Source organism: Cetorhinus maximus, chromosome 24 (assembly GCF_964194155.1).
Source record: "Cetorhinus maximus chromosome 24, sCetMax3.hap1.1, whole genome shotgun sequence".
Classification (NCBI taxonomy): domain Eukaryota; kingdom Metazoa; phylum Chordata; class Chondrichthyes; order Lamniformes; family Cetorhinidae; genus Cetorhinus; species Cetorhinus maximus.
In genome coordinates, this window is record NC_135902.1 from 35171086 (window position 1) to 35196249 (window position 25164).

The 25164-nt window shown below is 42.2% G+C and overlaps 1 protein-coding gene across 1 annotated transcript in view; it reads right to left on the reverse strand.

Moving 5' to 3' along the window:
- sdk2b (sidekick cell adhesion molecule 2b) overlaps nt 1-25164 on the reverse strand; it is a 981988-nt gene that overhangs the window by 490398 nt on the left and 466426 nt on the right. Inside the window, exon 2 of the mRNA XM_078571006.1 lies at nt 12122-12281. Within this exon, the coding sequence (XP_078427132.1) occupies nt 12122-12281 (160 nt within the window). The remainder of the gene's footprint in view (nt 1-12121; nt 12282-25164) is intronic.

Here is a 25164-nt window from a genome sequence, read left to right on the forward strand (position 1 = left end):
TTTTGCTTTATAAGAGCATTTGGATAGCTCTTTCCTCCTTTTTATGGTGACCAGTGAAAGTTATTTTTTGGTTGCTAGGTGAGCTGTCCATTGATTAGGAATATCCCAGTGGTATGATTTTCTTATCCCTTTTAGGGGTTGTGCACAGTTTGAGTGGATTTTTGGTCCTCACCACATGTTTAAATTGAAAACTTCGTGAAATAGTCCAGAGATAGAAACTTTATATTCATGCTCATCATATTGGTGGAAAGTTTACTTGTGCATAAAGGAAAGGCATGTAATCGATTGGCTGAAAACTATTTCCTTCTTCAATTTTAATGCTCTCGACTCCAAGTCATCAAAATAATGTATTCGACATTGAGTCCAGTCAGTTGACTCATTGGGCTGTATTATTCGCTCCCCGCTGGCAGGTTTGAAGGTCAGTTGGGCGGGGGCGGCCATGTACTATCCAGCAATGAGGATGGCGTCAGATGGCCTGCCCACCAGTGGGCCATTGCTGCTGCCACTGGGATTTAACTGGCGGTAGCAGAGGCCCACACCAAGAGCCCAGCCTGGAAGGTTACCCTGTTCAGGCTGGTGGTGGGCAAGGGTGCTCCTTATCGGGCACCCTCGGCCCATCTGTAAGCCTCCACAAAGAGTTAACCGCCACAGGCTTCCCTCCCCCCCGACCCCCCACGGCCTCTTAAAACCCAGCTCCTCCACAGCCCCTTGTGGGGCCTGCCAGCTTGAAACCCATGGAGTCCCTAACTCAACTGCTGGGATGGATAAAGCATAGCCTGCCTCCTCATGTCCTGATTACAGTACCAGTAGTGGCTACTGCTCCCAGTGGAGCTGCAATACAATATTGGAGAGCCGTGGGCCTCTGATTAGCTCTTTGAAGCAGGACTTTCTGATCCAGAAGGCAGGCAGTCCTGCCTCTAGCCTATTGATAGCTAATTTGCTGTTAAATGGCTGCAGGACAGCCAGTGTTCTCTTGGCATGCTTCCACCTGATTTTTTAGCCAGGTTGGGGGTGGAATCAGCATCCCGTATAATTCTGCCCATATTAGGTGAGACACTCTTTTCATGGAAACTTTAAGTTACTTGGTAGGTTCTCAGAACTTGTGAGGTAAACGTTTATCAAATTCTTCGCTGCTTAATCCTGTTATGCAAATGTTTTTTGCCTCCCGCTAAATGATGTGCCCCCGCCTGCCATGATCCCTGCTGCTGATGGGAGTGGAAAATTCTGCCCAAAGCAGCCTACTTGATTGGCAAATAATCTACCACCGTAAACATGCACTCCCTCCATTACTGGCACACAGTGGCAGGAAGGTGCACCATCTATAAGGTCGCAACTTGTCAAGGCTCCTTCAACAGCGCCTTCTAAAACCATAGCCTCTACCAACTAGAAGAACATGGCAGCAGGCGCATGGGAACACCACCACCTGCAAGTTCCACTCCAATTCACACACCATCCTGACTTGGGAATATATTGCCATTCCTTCACAGTCACTGGGTCAAAATCCTGGAACTCCCTCTAACAGCACAGTGGGTGTAGGACATGGACTTGCAGTGGTTTAAGAAGATGGCTCATTACCATCTTCTCAAGGGCAATAAGAGATGGGCAATAAATGCTGGCCTTACCAGCAATGCTCAAATCCCATGAGTGAATAAAAAAAACAAATTCAATAAGCATAATCCAAATAAAAGAGTCTGACGGCACAACTGACAATCAGGAAACAAAAATTAAATCAGAAATGATGATACTCATTTTAGGCACAATCAATAACCCAGTGTAAAGGTCAGGTTCTTTAACAATGCCCTTACCCAATAGTTTTAAGCTTTTGTTGTCTGCCTGCAAGTCAGCAAGACAAAGTTATCAATCTGCTTCATATGCTTGATGTAACTGGTCTGTGTGCCTGCTGTTCCCAAGTGAACGGTAAAATAGAACAAAACTTCTAATAAGGTTGAATAGTGATGACACACCAGGGAGAGGATTTTCCCCTCATTGGATGGGTGCAGCATGCGGGCCCAGGAATGGCCGCGAGACTGACCGCCGTCCGCGATCAGGCTCTGACCACCAATTAACAGCCAGCCAGTGTGAAAGACGCACTAAAAGCCTCAGCGCTGCCGGGGTGGGGGCGGGAGGAGCACGAGCGCTGAAGTGTGTGCATGCGTGGGGCGAGTGCACACTGACAGCTCCCTGAAGGCACAGGGCTGCCTCAGGGAGATGACGGATTTTAAAATGATAAACACGACTCCATGAGCGGAATATTACGCTCGGCATGCGGGCGCGCACCCGACACGCCCGAGTGTAAAATGACCCGCGATGACGTCAGGCGTGTGTCCCGCTGTCCTCGCACACTTGCGTGTTATTTCGTTCGGCGGGCGCATGCCAGAGTTGGCTGCGTGCCTGCCAGTAATTAAAAGGCCTATTAAGGCCATTAACAAGCTAATTAAATTTAATTCTACGCCGCCCGTCCAACCATACAGTTGGCGGGCACGTGATAAAGCCAAGCAGCCCTTACATTTTTTAGGAAACCTTATCCACGAGCAGGATGAGGTTTCCTAAAGCAAATAAACATTAAATAAAAACTTTATCTTGGAATTGAAAACATGTCGCATTTCATGTGACAGAGTCACATGAGGGGACATGTTTTATTAAATTTTTACTGTCTTTATTAATTTTTTAAAAAAGCACTTCAATCTTCCTGAGGCAGCTCCGTGCCCCAGGGAGACTGAGGCGCTCTTTCACATGCATGCACGAACTGCATGCTAGGCCCGGCTCCCCCCCCCTCCCCCACCGGCAACGCTCAGCTCGCGATCCACACAGGGCGGGCCTTAATTAGGCCGCCCACATGAAATCGCAGTACAGAGCTGTTCGCAGGTGTAGTCAGCTTCCCGACCACCTTTGCCTGCACCCGCCGAGCACTCCCGCCAAGGGCAAAATCCTGCCCCACATGTGACTCAGTTACATGAAGAAGGACATATAAAAAATGATGCTACAAAGTTTTTATTGTTTTTTTAGTAAGCGTTGGAAACCTCATCCTGCATGTGGATGAGGTTTCGTTAAAAATGCAAAGGCCACCCAGCCTGTTTGCCCGCCCGCCAACCGAATGGTTGGGCGGGCAGCGAAAAATGCAACTTAATTATTACTTAAGGACCTTAATAGGCCTCTTAATTGTTAGCGGGTGCGCTGCTGCCTCTTGACACTATTTCACTCCCGTTTGGGTTGGGCACGCACCTGCCTGTGGGACGAAAAATTCTGCCCCAGGTTTATTCTTAATTCTTTAGCTAGTTTATTACATTAAGTTATATTCTTAATCAGCACATGATTAAGATGATGAATATATGCAGGTTTGAATCAACACCATTGTAAATGTGACTTTAGACAATGTTTATTGCTAATCTAAATAAGTATATGTCTAAGAAGGCTACAATGACTGCGGAAATATAGAACGTTCTAGTTTCTGACCTAACACAAAGCTGTATCAGTGCTGAACTAAATTTAGATTAACTAATTCTAATTTACTGAGAAAAATCTGTGTCTCTAGAACAATTCAGATATGACTGTTTTTAAAAACAAAACTGGAGCTGTACACTGTGCCTTTTCTTGTCCCTTTGTGCCTATACCAATTGAGAGTAACCTGCCCAAAGTTTATAAGTTTTCATTAATACTGGTGTTGTGGGTCAAAGAGTACATGTAAAATTTGTTTCTATGAAAAATGCATTTTACATTCTTCACATTGACTCAAACTCATTTATCATGGCGTACAAGGTACCATGGAGAATTAGATGCACTTTTACAGCACAGGAACAGATTTTTCAGCCCAATAAGCCAATGCCGGTGTTAATTTATTTTTAAATGATCCATTCTTGCAGTGTGAGCTTCGTTGATTAGGCCAGAATTTACTTCCCATCCTTAATTGCCCTTCAGAAGGTGGTGGTCAGTTTATGCTTCATTCAAACCTCCTCCCATCCTACTTCATCCCGGACAGCTCCTTGATATGGAATTCTCACTTGTTTTCATGGGATCTGTACCCTCTCCAATGTGAATGTTTGCTGGCAAGTCTGTTGGGACAGGACAGCAATTTCACATGGAACCTAAGACGTGCTCTTTCCTGCTAATGCTTGTGCACTCACATTTCTTCAAGCTCCAGGTTCAATTTATCTCAAAATTCACGCAAATTTACGTCACGAACCTTTTGAAACAAATAATGTCTGGAAGTGCAAACCTTATAAACCAGTTTACAAATAGCAGATCGTCTTATTCTATAATCGTGTATGGCAGCACCAGACCCTCTAAATGATGCACAGTCTGATTCATAACTGGAAATGCTGTCCAATTCCTGAAAGTTGACACCTACTGCATTGTTTGCACAGTGATACAAGGCTGTCAGATTTAACCAACACCTAATGGGCATAATGTGAACAGACAGATCTTAATTAAATATAATCAAAATACAATGAAAAACTTGAATGATTATCGTAATGATTAACATGCTGTTTCTAAAGAATTTAATTAATTCAACAAGTATCAAAGCTCGAATTGTACATCATCATTTAAGCCAGAAACAGACAAAAACATCCTTTCACTATAAAGGCAGTCATTTAAACAAACTGTACTGACTGTACATTTTAATCTTAATTTCTATCTACAAACTCTTAGTTATTTTAAATGTACCCTGCCTCTAGATGTCACCGGTATCCTGTGAAAGTCCAATCTACTGATGGAAAGCTGCTACATCAGACATATATGGAAACCAATCTTTGTGATTTGCCCAGCTAGAACCATATGTTGTATTCATATCTCATTCATTCTTGGAGTGATTAATTCTTAAAGACTAAGCCATAATGTGGGGAGACCACTTTAAGTACCTACAGCGTTACGCTGAGCTGCCCTCTGTACCTCCCAATGACTGGTAAGAATTTGAACACATGGTTTTAATGAGACCCTTTCACTGTCAGAATTGATTAAGTATGTCATTAAATAGAGGATTTAAGTTTAAGATGTCTGAATGTTTGAGGTGATGCCTTTGTTACAAACAGAGCTTCACAGCAACATTGATGTTGCAACAAATTCAATTTTGTGTTTGTAGAATTATTATTTAATTGGGTAAATCAGAAAAGGAGCAACTGTAGGCAATAAAATTATCATCTTTGATAAGCAAAAAAATGAACTCATACATATACTTCAAGTGAGCCGTTTTTCAAAAGCCCAGATGTCCCTTCATTCAATCCATTGAAGTCTGTTCTTAAAAGGAAAATAAATTGGCAATTTTCATTCAAGTGCATAGCTTTACCATCCATACAATGCCTTGCAGCTGACTAATAGTGCTATTCAAACAGCACTGAATGAAGTCATCTTGTTCCTTATTATTGAATAGCAGTAATTAACCAAATATAAGCTCTTTGAGCCATCCTAGACTTGCACTATTGGATTGCTTTATTTCTGCCTATTTCAAACATAACGTCTGGTTATATATCAATTCTACATTTAACAGTGCATTTTATCATTGAGTGTCAACAAAATCTACTTAAAACAATGAACAAGAAGATCTGTTTCTAATTTATCAGGAAGTATTTCTGATATGCATTATGCCATGAATAACAATACTTATGCTCTTCATATACATTGTAGTTAGTTATGTGGTTTTAAAACTGGAACAGAAGAATTTCTTAACTTTCCCACCCAATTTTTGGAATACCATTAAAAACCACAGATTGGTGCCTTTGTTCTGTCTGCAGCTGTGACAAAAATAGACTTCTTTGACTCGGGCAGTAGTAATTCTGTGGCCTTGCTTACGGAGAGTGCTCTCATTCCATTATCTTTTTCTCTCTTTCATGATATCACCATAACCTACCTGTGTCTTCCTGTTATCTTTGCATTCTTTTTTTCATCTCACCCGTCTCCCTTTGGCAATTTCTGTACTGTGTCTCTATCACTTTTATGCTGTGTCTCCAATTTCAGGTCTAGCAGTTTTCTTCAGATGTCCATGTGCCTGTTCTCTATCTATTTGCTTAGCCTCTCCAATTGAATATCTATGTCTGGCTAGTGTATTATTCCATTTTGTTTCCCTCTCTTAATCTGCTAAGTCCTGGGGCCGGATTTTTGTCTCCCAAAGGAGCAGTGAATTGGGTCACAAAACGCTGGAAAAACAATTTTCCTCTGCCTTCCCGACCACACACTATTTTTGTGTGACTTTTTCACAGGTCAGGAAGGACTTGGGTGCAAAACACACACACTTCTTCCGAGGTCGGGAGTCCTCATTTTGAGGACCATAGGAAAATTGTATTTCCTCCTGCACAAAATATTTGTTTGCTGGTGTAGGTGTGACTTAGGAAGCCCTAAGAAAACACACCTCCTTGGAGAGTTCATGACCACTGAGGAAAGCCCTCTGAGGTGTTGGGAACATTCTGAAATCTAAGTGTAACATTTTTGATACTTTTAGATGCTATATTATAATGTAGGTGTGTTTTAAATGCAATGATTCATGATAGGGACCTATCCTGCAAAGGTAAGTTGACTTTTACACTGACCACCATTATGTGTGTTGTCATGCACTGCAGTACTTTTTCCATTGGATAAGATACCATAATGCATTAAAAATGTACAAAAAAGTCCTGTCAGCCTCTGCTGTCATATTTTGTGTTGTGATTTAAATCAACTGACTGCTCTGGCTGTTTAAAAAGCCCAGATTTTGAAAGTTTAAAAAATCTCTGCACCTGCTCCCCTCTATTGATTAACATGCACTCTGCTTTAAAATTGTGAAGGGATACCATTCTGTTCTGTCAGTTTCAGACAATGTAGCTGGAAGCTTTTGCTATGATAGCAGTAGCCATTATAAATGCTTGGCTAAGTTTCAAAAGCTAATAATGGTTTCAGTTCAGCAGCTGGTTTTTTGATCCAATATGTCTGAAAGTTTTAAGAGGCCGTAATAACAGAATATGTCTTTGATGTGGTTTCTTGTTTGTGTACAAACCTAATTAGCACTTACCAGATTACAATTTTCTTTGCACTGGAGTAGTTTTTTCCCCCAGTATCAATGTTAGTGTGTTTGAACACAGGGTTTTATTGGATTATTAGAGGTTTAATTTTTTTCCAGTGATTTTAAAATAATCCCCATTGCTATTGCATGTCTCCTGAGGACTATACATAGTGCATACTGGGTGAGTGGTTGTGGAGGATACATAGGGGCATGAAGGTGGCATGGGTGATCTAAGATGGCATGTGGCAGCATGGTGATGGGGTAAGGGGTGGCATGGGGGTGAGTGGGGGATGAGGGGTGAGGTTTGGATGTTGGGAGCTGGGCTGCTGTGTTGGAGAACTGAGGCTGGCCTTCTGGCCGACCTGCCTCCACACCAATACTCCTCCTGAACTCCATCACAGCTCGTAAAAGGCACTGTGAACCTGCCAGCTGTGCGAAAAGACAAAAATCCCAGGCAAAGTCACATATGCATTGGGTGTGCATTTTAGAAAGTGCAAAGGTGCATAGGTTGAGTTTCCTCGAGCCCACAGGAAAATCTGGCCACTGATTTCAGTCTAATATGAGACACTAAATCTACAAGTAGTTATAAACCTTTCCCCTCCTGATCAATGCTGCAGCCTTTCCAGAAGGTACTGTTTCTCTATTAATCTCTTTTACATTAATTGTTTTTAAAATTTTCTTTCAAATATATGCATTTTCAATGGAAATACAGCTACTTTAACCACCTCTATTGGATTACAGGATATGTAAACATTACGGACTAGCTAAATTTCCAATGTCACATTTCTGCAGAGATCTGAAAATTATCATAAGACCATAAGACATAGGAGCAGAAATTAGGCCATTTGGCCCATCGAGTCTGCTCCGCCATTCAATCATGGCTGATAAGTTTCTCAACCCCATTCTCCCACCTTCTCCCTGTAACCTTTGATCCCCTTACCAATCAAGAACCTATCTATCTCGGTCTTAAATACACTCGATGACCTGGCCTCCACAGCCTTCTGTGGCAATGAATTCCATAGATTCACCACTCTCTGACTAAAGAAGTTTCTCCTCATCTCTGTTCTAAAAGGTCTTCCCTTTACTCTGAGGCTGTGCCCTCGGGTCCTAGTCTCTCCTACTAATGGAAACATCTTCCCCACGTTCACTCTATCCAGGCCTTTCAGTATTCTGTAAGTTACAATCAGATCCCCCCTCATCCTTCTAAACTCCGTCGAGTATAGACCCAGAGTCCTCAAACGTTCCTCATATGTTAAGCCTTTCATTCCTGGGATCGTTCTCGTGAACCTCCTCTGGACTCTCTCCAGGGCCAACACATCCTTCCTGAGATACGGGGCCCAAAATTGCTCACAATATTCTAAATGTGGTCTGACCAGAGCCTTATAAAGCCTCAGCAACACATCCCTGCTTTTATTTTCTAGTCCTCGCGAAATAAATGCCAACGTTGCATTTGCCTTCCTAACTACCGACTCAACCTGAGTCTAATAACTAATCATGAGGGAAAACCAACCTGATGAAAGTAAGCCTCAGAAAAAAAACCTCAATTTTAAGGCTTTGAGAAAGGGTAAGCCTCTGGTATAGACAGGGGTGCATTTCGTTACCTTATTTCTTCCCTATCCTCACTCCAGGCTATAGTCTCCCAGCAACAGGCTCCAGCCTTCTTCTGTAAATATGATGCAATGAAACCTCAGTCACCTATATCCCGAGGTAGTAGAACTTGGACTCAAAATGATTAATGCCTAATGTATTAAGCATGCCCGTTAATTCCTGTAATAGCAGTTAACAATGATCTTTAAATCTATAATGGAAGGGGCTGGTTATACATAACTTAAAACATCATATATTGTATGGAGGCCAACTTTAAGCCTACAGACTTTACACTAGAACAAAAGCTGATCTCCTTTGATGTTGCTATGGATTAGTCTATGGTCTTCAACATAGTTATGACATTTAACTCGTCAGGTGGAGCTGTGTTCATCCAGCCTATCCCTTTAAGGTCACTATTCATGCACTTTACATGTGAATGTGGTTAATCCTGAGGTCATTTAAAGGCTAACTACTAAGGGAGGTTTCTGTAGCATCACAATCCCCAGCACTTAAAACATCCACGTTTAAAGCAAACTGTTGTTCATATCAGGCAAAAAGCGACAAGCATTATCCATTTGTATTAACATTGATTTCACATTTGCTGCTTATAATATCTTAAGTGCTCACTTATATCAGACAGAAACGGCTTTGCTTCACTCATTAGTTTGCAGCTCGTTAAGGTGCACTGAATGTAATAAAGTCTCATTGAGGCAGATTTCATTTTAATATTTAACTATGAGAATTCTTTACCCAAAACCTGGATGGTTGTGCAGATTTCTCCCCATTAAAGACTAAAAGGCAAAAGAGAGGACGCTTTAACTTTCCAGTTAATTTATGCTTACAGTCCATCAGCTGTAACAAATAGCCCAGATCTGAAATCTACCCAATAAATTTGGACAGACTGCAATGTGAATTTTAACTGTGCTCTCTCTCGCAGTCTTTTAAACTGTAATTGAAATGAGTTTTAATTTTATTAATGTTACATTTTCTCTTTCATTAAATCCATCATCATAATACTCTGAAGAGTTGCATAAGTTGTACTCTGACCTTTCTGCCTAATTCACAGGTTTTACACTCTTGGTTATTGATACTGCAAAGGCCAGGGCTTTTTCCTGAAAGAACCTTTCCAATTTCTGCCTCTCCAGCCTGCATTAGCATTGTTTCACAAGTTTTTTTGTTTCCCATATCTGTTACAGTGTGTTCTTCTTGCACAGTTGATATTTCCACATATTTTTAACTGGACATATCCAGCCATGGCACAGCCAGAAAACTTTGTGCTGACATATTTTCCATTTCATCAAGCTAGATCTATCCAGAGCCATGCCTGATTTTCATGTCATGGGCTTCCCTCCTCACCACCAATTGTTGATTTCTACCGTAAGGGACACTAAGATGGTTCCCACATTCCCTCCCAAAAGAAACTGAAATCATGCTGCCAATATTTCTACAGGCCTCTCTATAGATATTTATCCAACTCCCTTTTAAAGGTAAAGGCAAAATATTGCAGATGCTGGAAATCTGAAACAAAAACAAAAAATGCTGGAAAAACTCAGCAGGTCTGACAGCATCTGTGGAGAGAAAGGCAGAGTTAATGTTTCGAGTCCGCTACGGACTTAATCTGCCTTTCTCTCTGCAGATGCTGTCAGACCTGCTGAGTTGTTCCAGCATTTTTTGTTTTTGTCCCTTTTAATGGTGCTAGTTGAATTCACATGAACTACTTTCTCTGGACAGAGTGTTCCATCTGTTCACTATCCTGAGTGGATTGGGTATGGTGGTGGTGGTGTCAGTGATAGTTACTCCTGCACGACTCCCAATTATTTTTTTAACTAACAGCAGGGAGAAAGAGAGTAATTGAAATAATCCCATGTGCTGAAGCCCTTCATTTACTCTGTGCGCATTTCAGAAGAACTGATGAGCTCTACTGATATGGGATTAAAAGACAACTTCATACAAGCACCATCAATTAGATCTATCTTTTCTGTTGCTGATCACTCTTGCACCCTATGAACTTCTATAAAGTTTTTGCTAAAATATAACTGACCTTTTCTGGGCAATGCTACTAAAGCACCATTGTAACTGGAAACATTCTGGACATGGGTGCTTCAGGACAGACACAAATATCATCAAATCTTTCAATAACAGTTTGTTGGGAATTTCTGAGATTTGTATGGAAAAAGTTACTTCAGACGATAACCCACTTAGACTCCAACAATTCTCTCTGATGCCTGCAAACTGGCTAAGCAAAGATGTGATGACATGCTGGAAATGTGTCTACAATTGAGTTTTGTTTAAATTAATCAGTGATTGGTAATGACAACACTTTTTAAAAGCTGATTCTGAAAACTTATTTCTATCTAGTTCACACACAATAACTTAGCCCTTGTAGCAAATTAGCTTCTTTTATTAAATAATAATAGAACTCTCAGGATATGACAAACAAGCTTCATGATAAAGTTGAACACTGGGAAGTTGAAAAATATCAAAATCACCGCACAAAATGTACAATCATAGAATGGTTACAGCACAGAATGCGGGCATTCAGCCTATGGTGTCGGTGTTGGCTGTCTGCAAGAGCCACTCAGTTAATCCCATCCCCTCCCTCCCTTGCCCCGTAGTCCTGAAAATGTTTACTCTTCAGGTACTTATGCAATTCCCTTTTGAAAGCCCTTCTTGTGTCTGCCTCCACTATACTATCAGTTAGTACATTCTGGATCCTAAACACTGCATAAAAAGATTTTCCTCATAATGCCACTGATTCTTTTGTCAACGGTAATAGATGGACTTGTTTCTCAAGCAGAAAATACAAAGTGAAAGGAGTTCCAAAGGGTTATGTATTGGGACTGCTATTGCTTATAATATGTAAAAATGATCTGAACTTTTGAATTGAGAGAAAAATGTCTGCCGATGATACCAAAATCTGTGGGAGGACAGGCAGGTTCATAACAGAGGCAGACAGGCAATATGGTGCAGCTCAGTATAGAACCATTTTTGAACTGTCACATATTTGGGTCTTGCCTTGGGCATTCTTCAGAGTACGACATTCCCGTAAACAATCCAAACATTTTGCATCAAGTTGTGTGTCCCTTATGACTGTAAGTCTAACTATATAATGGCATACCCCAGGGTGTAACAATGATATCTTATGTCTAGAACAGGATATTCATGACTTTTGCATTTTAGCCCTATGTGGGCCTCTCCATCCTTTCCAAAAGCAAGTTGAGAAAACATTTGGAAATTCAAGGAAAGATACACATCATTAAGCTAATTTATTTCACAGCAAATGAACAGATTGAGTATGTTCATAACTGTTGCACAATTAGTTCAACCAGTACAACTTGTCTTCCTGTAATGATAAAAAAAACTCCCAATTCGCTGCTTTTATAACATAGCTATAAAGGCGTGTTGAAAACTGTATACATCACTCCAATTAACTCCTAAATACGCCTTGTGTAAGTCCAACATTACCTCCTTGCTTTTACATTCTGTTCCTCAAGATACAAAACCAAGGGCTTTAGCATAATCTGAACATGGGGAACAAAAACTAAAATTTCAAGTGTGATTCCTGACCTGTACTCTAGAGAGAAATGAGTCAGCTCCGTATTGTTGTACAACCATTTGAATTCCAAAGGCCAGCTCCCTTCTGCCATACATGTCAGGACCAGGCGGTTTCCCTCCAAATGAATCTGTGAGCGAATGGGCTCGGTTTTAAAATAAGGTGGTACGTCATCTGAAATAAATATGAAAAATGTTTCAGAATAATGCATTTGGCATGCTGATTTTAATTATAAAAAATAAATACAATTATACCTGCCATATCTAGTATTTTAACAAGCCTCAAAAACAATGGACCTGATCAGTTAATAGCCTCTGGAATACCTAAGCTGTGAAGCTTATCTAGGGTTCTTCTGAAATTTTCTTTTGTATCAATTACCACAAAGAGAATTGTTGGGCTCAATACCAAATTATTAAACTAAGACTCTCAGACTCATGCTTATTTTTCACTTTATAGATGAAACTATTCAACAGACTTGCTTTTAATTATTTAATACCAATTTCCTTCAAAATGTCACATAAGCAATCATAGGACTTTTGTAATTGGTAATATAAATAAAGTACATAGCAAAGGATCTGAAATTATGCAGAAGGATACTATTTTAGGAATGCTATTTTAACAGAGGTATTAACCCATTTATTAATAAATTCAGCAACCCCACACTTCTAGCACCATCCTACATTCAAAGGAAGTACAGACCAAGAGAACTGTGATTACACCGTACAATGATTTAGCCCATTTCTGATCCATACTCGCAATGAGTGTGGATTCCCTGCTGGGAATGTAGGATTGCTAAATGTATTTTTATTTGAAAGGATTAATACCTCCACTAAAGGAGGCATTTCAACTAAATATTTTGAGCTATTTACCTTTGGATCCCACAGCGTAAGTTCAAAGCCAATGATTTTGACTCAGTGAACTAAGCTGATCAAACAGCCTACTTATATGATCTGAAAAGACCTCTCAAGTACGCAAATTTCTCGAGGCATCTCTCCTGCTTTTGACTGATTCATTCTTTCTGTAAGAACCCTTCACAACACAGAACTTTTCCTTTATTTCCAGAATAAATTTTGTAGAACCCAGGGTTGTTCCTTAATTTTAAGTTATTGCTTTATAACTCTAAATAAACAATACAGTAAATTCAGAGAAAAAAAGTTTTTAAAAACTACAAAAAGAGAAGAAAAAACTATGAAATCAAAGAATTGCTGGGATTGTCTGTAAAATGGTTCCAGTTATATACTCTGAACAGAAATAGTACAATGGTTCCTTAGTCCCATTCTGGACTTGACTTGCCCTTTAGTGGTCCCGGAAAGGGAAGGGACGTGGTCATCAGTTGCAATAATAGACAGGGGAATATAAAGGAGAGAATATTTTTTTCAAACAACAACCAATTTCCAAACAGTTTGTAATATGAAATCTGCCTTTCCACGATCTCAGCAAATCCTTTCCCACCTAGAACAAAATGTTTTCTAATTGATCTTTTCAAGGAAAGAAAAGTTGCCAAAGTCCCGTGTGTCATTTTACATCACACACAGATTTACATGTGTCTTATTGTCATCATCTGTTGTGTATAAAAGAACCGTTAACATTTTCTTAGAATGATGCACCTCCCATAATTATTTGGATCTCGATTGCCAATGAGATGTTATGTTGGGAGATTCTTGGTTTTGATGACCTGGATGGGTCAAATGGTATCTCTCCTTTGTACTTACCTTTGAGTTTAAATTATCTTACCATTGAGATTCATCTGCTATTACAAGAAGATAGCAACATAAGCAAATGGATACTTAATCAGCAGCACAGTGACAATGCAATCGTGTAAGCTATTGTTGATAGATTGAAAGCAAGCAGTGTTTCTCAGTTATTTCCAATAGCCTATCTTTGCAAATTGCTATTCTCTCCTTATGGTTCACTGAGTTTTTCCAGTGAATACCTGAGCCAAAAGACTAAGAAGATTCCAAGTTCAATTCCCTTTATGTGCTGAGTTTGCGGAACTCAGTTAGACCAGTAGTAGGAATGCTACAAATCTCTTTATCCTCCCTGCTTTAGGGAAGCTAAAAGAGCCATGGCTTTTGTTCCTAAACTGCCATCTAGTTGTCACCTTCTGGAAGCATACATATTATTTTATTTTTATTTTTTCATTTATCAGATGTGGGTATTGTTGCAAGGCCAACATTTATTGCTGATTGCTAACTGGCCTTGAGAAGGTAGTGGTGAGCCGCCTTCTTGAACTTCTGCAGTCCGTGTTAGATATGGAGTTCAAGGATTTTAACCCATCAATGATGACAGAATGGCAATATGTTTCCAAATCAGGATGGCATGTGACTTGGAGAATCTTGCAGGTGGTGTTCCCATGCACCTGCTGCCCTTGTCCTTGTGGGAGGTAGAAGTCACAGGTTCGGAAGGTGATGTTGAAGAAGCCTGGACAAGTTGATGCAATGCATCTTGTAGATGGTGTAGACTGCAACTATGTTGTGCTAGATGACAGTGAATGCATAAGATAATGGATTAGGTCCCGATCTTTCGGCTGCTTTATCTTTAAGTGTTGCGCTTCTTGAATGTTGTTGACCCTGCACTCATCTAGGCACGTGGAGGGTATTCTGTCACACTTCTGGCATGTGCCTTTCAGGTAATGAAAAGGCTTTGGGGAGTAAGAGGGTGAGTGACTTACCACAGATACCCAGTCTTTTACCTGCTCTTTCAGCCTCAGTGTTTATCTGGCTGATCCAGTTAAGTTTCTGGTCAATGGTGACCCCCCCTGGATGTTAATGGAGGGGGATTTGATGATGGTGATGCCTTTAACTGCCAAGGGGGGATGTTTAGTCTCTTTCTTGTTGGAGATGGTCATTGCCTGGCACTTGGGTGGCACAAATGTTATTTGCCATTTATATGCTCAAGCCTCAGATCCGCCCAAAGTCTTGCTGCATACATACACAGGCTGCTTCATTATCTGAGGAGTTGTGACTGGAACTGAACACTATGCAATCACCAGTGAACGACTCCACTTCTCACCTGATGAAGGTCTGAGAATCCCCTGTAGCAATGTCCTTGACTGAGATAATTGGCCTCCAACAAACTCAACCATCTTCCTTTGTGCCACTCTAATAAATGAAGAGTTTTCTCTCTGATTCCCACTGACCACTTTTACTAGGGATCCTTGATTGCACACTTGGTCAAAGGCTGCCATGATATCAAAGGCAACCATTCTCACCTCACCACTGGAATTCATCCCTTTTATTCATATTTGCATCAAAGATGTAATGATGTCTGAAGCCTCATGTTGGTTCTCTCGCCACCTGCTGCAAGCCCAATCTGGTAGCTATACCCTTCAAAACTTGCCAACTCTGTCACTAGTGGTGCTAATGAGCCACTCTTGGTGATATACATTGAAGTCCACCATCCAGAGTGCATTGTGCCCTGCTAATCTCTGTTCTCCTACTGTGGTGTCCAAGGTGTGCTGATCCATTAGCTGAGGGAAGGTGGTAGGTGGTAATTGGTAGGAGTTTTCCTGCCCCATGTTTGACCTGATGGCATGACACTTCACGAGGTCTGGAGACAATGTTGAAGATTCTTGGGGCCACTTCCTCTTGACTGTACATTACTGTGATGCCATCTCTGATGGGACAGGTACTTACCCAATAATGGTGATGGATGAATCTTGGACATTGGCTGTAAGATACTATTCAGTGAATATGATGATGTTGGGCATTGTTTGACTAGTCTGACAGCAGTTCTCTCGATTATGGCATGTCCCCAAATGTTAGTGAGGGGGACTTTGCCGGATTGACTAGATTGTGTTCAGGTCTATGGATGTCAAGTGAAGACAGCACTGCGCTCAGCAACAATGCTCCCAAAGTCATACAGTCTGAAGACAATTACTGTGATAAATAATGATAACTTGGGTGAGGTGTCAGAGAGTAACTGATATCTATGGAACCATGAAATCCATGTATTGAGTTCATGAGGGAAGTGGGGAAAGTTGGCAAGCAAAAACTGTTTTCATGAAAAGTTGGTGTTTGATACATCTGACAGGTCAAAATCCTCAAATGTTAAGTATGTTTCTCTCACCACAGAAACTACCTGATCTGGTGAGTATTTTCAGCATTTTCAGTTTTTATTTCAGATTTCCAGCATCTGCAGTATTTTGCTTTTGTTCACTATATCTACTTAACACGAGGGCTTTTACTTCTGTTTTTTGATACCACTCAGAATAATATGCAATATCACATCAGTCAACGTATTTATAAGATATTCTAGCTTAAGATATGTACCAATAAGATGTTTCAGGATTATCCATCTGAACCCCATCCCCACTTTCAGGTATCAAGAGTTTTTAATTTAATTCTCACATAGCAGTCTTTGCAAATACCCCATAAATTCTTGGGCATGAGGTGCCAGGCCAAAAATGGAAAATACATAGAAATCAAAGCTGATAAAAGCTGTTGAAATATGTTTACAGTAGTAATCATCAAAATTAAAGCCACATTTCACTGGCACCATATAAAGTCAACCAATATTTAATTACCATCAAAATACAAATTTCAAGTATTAGTGTAACATGTTCAGTTTTTGAATATAGTCATTCTATGAGTTGGTTATTTCCCCTTTCCCCAGAAAGATTGTTAATTTTTTCTGAAAACTTTAGCAACGTGACATCAAATTCAGAAGATTGACGTGAACAGATTGAATGAAATTTCAAACATTTGTAAAAAATGTCACAGCACATACCAAAGTGCCAATGCTCTTATTCTGAAATAAATCAGTGCTCATTTCAAAATGGATTTGGCAGAAATCAGTATATTGTACGACTGGAGGATATCATCAACATAGTTCAAGTACAAGTGTCAATAGCATTTCAAGAGCTTATTAGGTGGCTAGTGAATGTGAAGTATCCTGTAAGGCATGTTATATTGTGTGTAAAAAGAATACTTAATAACACCATTGATAATTGTTTGCTGCTGGCAATACAAAAGAAAAGAAAAAATTGGATTGAAATAGACTTAAATTGATCACCGTATGGAGGTACTAATTAAAATTATTACTATATAATTAATTTTCACTGGTTGCAACGATCAGATCAAAAATCGTTTACTTGCCATCACCGCCAACGTGATGATGCAACAACAGAATTTCCTCAGCAGGCTGCCCAACATGGAAGCCTGGAGATGATAAAGTTCACTCTGGTGTTAATACCAAACTTTGACCAGGTTTTTGATCACCACTTGTCATTTCCCCTTTGAACATGGCCTCCAGTTTCCTTAGAATCTATGAAGCTCTTAGGATATTTTTCTGCACTATGAAATTGCAAGTTAGTATTGTTATATATTAAATACTGAATGTGATGATCATCAGCGGTAAGATTGGCTGAATCTAAATCTGAATGCACTTTTCCCTGTTATTTTTGAAACACTGAGGATACGTTTACAAAACTAAATGTTGCAACTTTCTTGAACCTCTTGTCCCTGAAGCTTAAGCTGTTCAGTGTTGCCTGTCATAGCTTTAAAAAGATGAACAGCTGTGGGCATACAAGCATTTTACTTCCCACTTGAGGACTATTATTATACATTCAAAGTCATATGTAACACTGTCTATAGTGTCTGCAGAAAAAAGACAACTAAACTTCCTCCCTCACCCCCACTGTCCAGAAAGGCCCTCCTGGAATAAAGTTATTATTGTAATTCAGGTATAAAATGCAGTATAGAAACATTTGCTTGAATTCCTTAGCTCCCCAGAGTCAAATTGGGAAGATTTGCTCACAGTTATGGATTCATATTTTATCAATCTTAATGCCCTCTGGGGAAGCTTACAGCTGAACACCATCAAAGTTGTAAAATAAAATGCTTGAAGTACATGAAAATACTCTGGCTCTACTTCTGCAATCTTTCTTCTTCTGCAGCATACAGGAATGAATTTTCCTGTGACAGTGGTTTAGGACTGGACGTTTTTCTACTTCAATCCTTCGGTAGCTTAGATAACCGTGTGCCTATTAAAAGTTTCCAGCAAGCAATTTGTCAGAGCTTTAATGGAAATTGGCCTAGCAAAGTTAAAGGATCTGTACATATTAATTGAAATTTTCACTAATATTGTGATTCTACCAGCAATGATTTTCAAAATGAAATTATTTTATTAAACATAAAAAAGAACAAGAATTAATTAGAAGCAATGTTACCCAGTTGCTATATGCTGCTAAGTGTAGGTGAACAGAGCAGGCAGCCATTTTAGATTCTGGCCAAGCGAAATTTCAGCCTATTTCTATTGTGGCGTGTATGATAAGATTACTATCACAATTGTCACTGTATTTGACCTCGTATCAGAGTGCAGGTTGGGAGTGTGGGGAATGGAGCTAACTGGGCTGAACAGGTATTATAATTTATTTTTGAAGTGCTTTGCGGCGTGATAAAAACACATAAAAAAAGAATAAGAATTAACAGTTTGCATTGTTTGTGTGTACTTCTTTTTCTACAACTATTTCTTGACTCACTCTGTAAATGCAGGGCAATGAAGCACTGTAACAATCCAATCTAAACAAGTGCCAATATAAAAATATTAAATATGGGCCTCTGGAACAGGCCCTGGAGTGGATACAGAGGGGGGTTACCAGGATGATACCAGGGATGACGGAGTTCAGCTGGAGAGATTGGTGAAGCTGGGATCTTTTTCCTTAGAGCAGAGAAAGTTAAGGGGTTACCTAGAGGTATTCAAAATCATGAAGGGTTTTGATAAAGCAAGAAGGCAGAAACTATTTTCTCTGGCAAGTGGATCAAGATTTGAAATCAATTGGCAAAAGAACTAAAGGAGAAATGTCTTCATATAAAAAGTCGTTAAGATCTGGAATGCACTAATTGCAAGGGGATGGAATAAGATTCCATTGGAGCTCTTAAAAGGCAATCGGACTTGCTCTTGAAGAAGACCAATTTGCTCGGTTGTGGAAATAAATTGGACAGCTCTGTCAATGAGTCAGCACAGACATGATGGGTGAATGGCGTCTTTCTGTGCTGTAAGATTCTATGAACTGTTCTTCCTGGTAACCCAATCCAAGTGTTGATCACAGTCTGGGTAAAAATGTTTTTTCCTGCTATCTGTCATAAATTTGACCGTTATAATTCTGAAGCTGTGCCTTGTGTCATGTTTCTGTGACAAATCTGAAATTATTGTTTTGGGTTTACTTCCTCAGTTGTGTTAAGTATCTTATATAGCCTAAAATGTCCCATCTGAGACATCTCATTCTGATGTTGAACAGTACTAGTTTATCAAGTCATTACTTGTAACTCTTCCCTCTTCTCAACAGAGTCCTGGCATTTCCCTTTCATATTAGTGGTCAGAACTGTATGCCAGGTATAACCTGACCAGGACACTGAACAGCTTCAAAAAAATCTCTGTGGATTTGAACTCAGCTGATTTGACAAGATAACATTGGATCCCACTTGCTTCTTTTTATAGACACTCTTCAGATATGATGGGCTAGGGGTCAAGTAAGCTTCCTCTGAGCAAGTTCTATTCCGTTCATGGAGTGCACATTTTTTCTACTCTCATTGCAACATATTCAGTACCTTGCATGGTTCAAATTGAATGTACTTTGCCACTAATCAGCACAGATGAAAAATCTAAAAAGCTCTCATTTCCAGATTGCGGTTCCTCACTCTAAACCCCCTGGGCTAAAAATTGGATAGTCTTCATAAACGGCATGGGATCTCAATGCACAATTAACCTGCATCCATTCAAAGTAAAGCACATCAAGCCAATAAATGCCAGATCAAACAGACTGTCAAGAAATTGTATGATATTGACATAGATAAAGTGAATACTCTTATCAGGCCTGATGGTGAGAAGAAAGGCTATGTTTGTCTGGCCGTAGACTATGATGTATTGGATGTTGCTGATAAGACTGGCTTCAAAAAGAGCTGTATGAATATTTCAAAGTAAAGCAGGCAGCATGTAAACTTCGTGCCGACTACTAATTTAAATGAAAATGCTTTGCAGCCATGTGCTAAACATACTGTTGAGTGGCTGCATGCCGAGGTTCATGTGAGGCTAGCGCCACTTAAAGCCAGCTGCAAAGCAGCCTGCAATACCTAAAGGTGAGGTGCATTCTGGAATGTGGTATGTGCTAGGTATGACTCCAACCAGTGGAGAGTTTTTCCCCGATTCCCATTGACTGCAGTTTTGCTAGGGCTCCTTGGTGTCATACTCAGTTAAATGCTGCCTTGATGTTAAATGCAGTCACTCTTACCTCACCTCTTGAGTTCAGCTCTTATGTCCATGTTTGGACTATGGCTGTAATGAGTTCAGGAGCGGAGTGGCCATGGCGGAACCCAAACTGAGCATCAATGCGCAAATTATTGTTGAGTGAGTGCCACTTGACAACACTGTTGTGACCTGTTCCATAAGTTTGCTGATGATCGAGAGTAGACTGATAGGGCAGTAATTGGCCAGGTTGGATCTGTCCTTTTTGTGGACAGGACATACCTGGGCAATTTTCCACGTTGCGGGTAGATGCCAGATTTGTAGCTGTACTCGAACAGCTTGGCTAAGGGTGAAGCTAGCTCTGGAATACAAGTCTTCAGTACTATTGCCAGATTGTTGTCAGGGCCCATAGCCTTTGCATTATCCAATGCATTCAGCCGTTTCTTGATAACACGTGGGGTGAATTGAGTTGGCTGAAGACTGGCACCTGTGATGCTGGAGACCTTAGGAGGAGACTGAGATGGATCATCCATTCGGCACTTCTGGCTGAAGACTGTTGCAAATACTTCAGCCTTGTCTTTTGCACTGATGTGCTGGGCTCCCCCATCATTGAGGATGGGGGGATCTATGGAGCCTCCTTCTCCAATTAGTTGCTTAATTGTCCATCACCTTTCATGACTGGATGTGGCAGGACTGCAGAGCTTAGACCTGATCCATTGATTGTGGGACTTCTTTGCTCTGTCTTCTGCTGTTTGGCTTGAAAGTAGTCCTGTGTTGGAACTTCACCAGGCTGACACCTCATTTTTGGGTATGCCTGATGCTGCTCCTAGCATGCCCTCTTGCACTCTTCATTGAACCAGGGTTGATCTCCCAGCTTGATGGTAAATGTAGAGTGGGGGATATGCCGGGCCATGAGGTTACAGATTGTGGTTGTATACAATTCCGCTGTTGCTGATGGCCCACAGTGCCTCATCGATGCCCAGTTTTGAGTTGCTAGATCTGTTCAAAATCTATCCCATACAATACGATGAAGGGTATCCTCAAAGTGAAGATGGGACTTGGTCTCCACAAGGACTATGTGGTGGTCACTCCTACCAATTCTGTCATGGACAGATGCACCTGCGACAGGTTGATTGATGAGGATGAGGTCAAGTACGTTTTTCCTTCTTGGTTCGCTCACCACCTGTTGCAGACTCAGTCTAGCAGCTATGTCCTTTAGGACTCGGCCAGCTCGGTCAGTGGCAGTGCTACCGAGTCACTCTTGATGATGGACATTGAAGTCTCCCACCCAGAGTACATTCTGTGACCTAGCCACTCTCAGTGTTTCTTCCTATTGGTGTTCAACATGGAGGAGAACTGATTCATCAGCTGAGGGGTATGAGCAGAAGGTGGTAACCAGCAGGAGGTTTCTTTGCCCATGTTTGACCTGATGCCATGAGACCTCATGGGATCCAGAGTCGATGTTGAGAATATGCTCCCGTCTGTATACCACTGTGCCACTACCTCTGGTGGATCTGTCCTGTCCCTGCTGGTGGGACAGGACATACCCAGGGATGGTGATGGTGGTGTCTGGGATATTGTCTGTAAGGTATGATTCCATGAGTCTGACTATGTTAGGCTGTTGCTTGAATAGTCTGTGAGATAGCTCTCCCAATTTTGGCACAAGCTCCTAGATGTTAGTAAGGACGATGTTGCAGGGTCAACAGGGCTGTTGTCGTTTCCGGTGCTTAGGTCGAAGCCAGGCGGTCTGTCCTGTTTCATACTAATTTGTAGACTTAGTAGCGGAGCACTATGTATCACTGAGGGCCCTGCTGTAGGAAGTGGACAGGAGGAAACATTTCCTGTATTTACACAGGGCCAGGATGTCCTACAGACAAGCACCTAAAAAGTAGTGGGAGAGATAGCCACTGAGATCAATGTGAACACTGTCGCCCAAGTACCTGGATGCGGGCCAAAAGAAGTTTACACATGAAAGGTCAAGGCCAGTGAATTCATCTATAAATTCTGTATTCTTTGACACTAGCCTCACAGCCTGCTCAATTTACCAGGAGTCTCATGCTCACAATTCATAGTTTGCACACACTGCCAGCTAGTCAACCATGACAGCCACATCACCCAAACACATTGCACCACACTCACTGACAAACTTCCCTCTTTCTTGCAGGACAAGATTCTATAGAAGCAGAGGCAGCAGCAACTAACCAGTGGGAAACAGACACAGTTGCATGACCTTAACCCCATTGAGGAGACAATGCTCACCATAAATGGAGCGGCCATTACTGAGGCTGTGGCCAGCAGCAGGTCTAGGATTATAGAAATATATTCCTACCTAATCCACCTTTTCACATCAAATAGCCAGTTGAAAGCAATCAGCAACTAACCTACAAGTTGCTGATGTCCTACCTGCTGCTGTATGCATGTTCAGCTGTGGATATTTAAGAGAAGGCATTAGCTAGAGCAGCGAGTTTGAAAATGGCAGTGTTGGCATCAAATCAGCATTACGCACTGACTGATGTCACATTCAGCCTGCTCTGCATATTCCTGGTGCAAACTGCTAACACCTGCGCTAATGCCATCACCAAGACGGCATTTAGTGCAGGCCATGCCAAAAGTGTGCAGACAAAGCACGGAACTGCACCTGTCGCATTGAAACTATGGTTGCTGTGGAGCCCAATCTTGTGGCCCGTCTCCTCAATTCACAGCTTCATATTTTCTGTATTCCTTGAGTGGAATCATCCCAGATTTGCACTAAGTGCGGTAGCAGGCAGCAAAAAAGAAGTTTTACCCGCTGGCTGCAATGGCAGGTTTTCGTGCCGTATCGTCCCCTTTCCAGCACGTCCCACCTCAATAATAATGCATTTACAGGAAACACTCTGGATCGCTGGTGGTGGGCTCGGATTTGCCCGCCAAGCCATGACCTCAGCACTTCCTCGCTCTGGGCGCCATATTTGAAGCGTACCAGACCGCAGCCTACTTCATGTCCGCAGATCAGGGCTGCTTCAGGCAACAGATGGCCTCAAAAGCAAAGAAGGCAGCAGCCCCCAAGATTAGTGACGCCTCTCTGGGGTGCCTGCTGGACGCAGTGGAAGGATGCAATGTTCTCTACCCCCGCTCTGGCCGCAGGAGGTCCACCAGAGTCACCAATCCAGCCTGGGAGGCAGTGGCAGCGGCGGTCAGCACCACCGGAGCACAGAGGAGGTCAGCTATCCAGCGCAGGAAGAGGAGTAATGCTCTCATTGTTCTACCAGGTTAAGTCAACCACCTCATCACTCTCAACTCACAAACCCATCACACATCCAAAGGGATCTCACACCTCAAGGGTCAACACCACGAACTCTCACACACACCCTCACATCTTCATCAGGCTCATATCCTCTGGAGCTCGTGTCCTCATCCTGTCCAGGGCTCTGCTCACCACACAAACATTCCACGCAGTGCCATGTTCACGCTCTCTCCAGCTGTTTCATACAGGAGAAGCTGGCTCACAACAGCAGGGTGAGTGGCCCACATTAGGCTCCTCCTTCACTTTGAGGAGTGTGCAATCGCGCTGAGTGGTGAGGATGCGGATCGTGCTGGCAGCGACGGTGAAGTTGGCGGTAAACAACCACGTGAGGATCCTGCACCACATCATCCCTCTCTCAATGTAACTGTGAGTGCTCTCTCTCCTGCTTTTGACTCTACTGCCATGCGCTAATTACCTCTACTTTGGTTCACAGGGAGCTTTGCCAAGCGACCAACATCCTCTGCCAACCAGTCCCTCAGCTCCATCCAGGTCCTCACCTCCAGCCAAGAGGGCTCCTCCTCCATTGAAGAGCTGTAAACAAACAGTCTGGAAGGCCTGGCACAGCACTTACCCATACCCTCCACCAGCGCAGAGGCACACACCTCAGTGGAGCCAAGATATAGAACAGGCTCGGGTTCACAGTCCAGTGGTCACCACACAGACACGTGCCTGCAGCAGGTGGAGGCAGGTTCAGCCGAGCTCCCTGACACTTGGAGGACTGCTAGGGAAAAGGCATCTGTGAGGTACAAAGAGCCTCTGGATTCAGCCTTCCAACTCATCGTGGAGAGTCAGCAGAATGCAGGGGAACATCACGCAGAGCTGTTGGAAGCCCTCAACCATGTGAGTCGGAGGAGTGTGTCTGCCTGCCCTCTGATGAAGTGGTGCCCACATGTGCGTTCATGGAGGTCTCAATGGGAAGGATGACAGACGCCATGGAGACCCTGGTCCAGCAGAACGCAGAGACGCGTGCAGACCTGCACTCCATCGCGGTAGCCATGGGTGAGTTCCTAGAGAAAATGCAAGAGGGAATCGGGACACCTCAACGTCCATCCAAGTGCTCCTTCACCTCAAGGAGTCAGGCTGGGGCAGTCGGGCACCTGAAATGAGGACTAGCGCAGCTGGACAACCCAGGGTCATCCACTCAGGAATCTCATAGGCTGTCCTCTCCCTCTGAGTCCCCTTTGCCTGTGACCTCCTCAACTTCGTCCTCTGTCACCACAGAGGGAGCAGCTGCCCACGGGAGGACAGTCAAAGCAAGCCAGGGCCCTCAAGGCCTCGGCTCTCCAGAGGACATGTGCTAAAGTCATCAGAGGCAATAGGGCTGACTGTTGCACAGGCTGTCTCCACCTGCTGTGGATGTCAGGGCAGCACCTGGAAGAAGTGGTAGGCCTAGAAAATTTAAGAAATTCTGATCACACATGGTTGCAGGGGTGAACACATTTTGTCTCTTTATAATCTGAAAATATATTCACTTTCACTGAATAATGTGTAATGTTGTCTTTCAGCTTCATTGACAGGCTTTGCAAGTCAACCCACTGCAATCCCACCCCCCACACCCACCCCCCCCCCACCCCCAACTAGCAGTGCAGC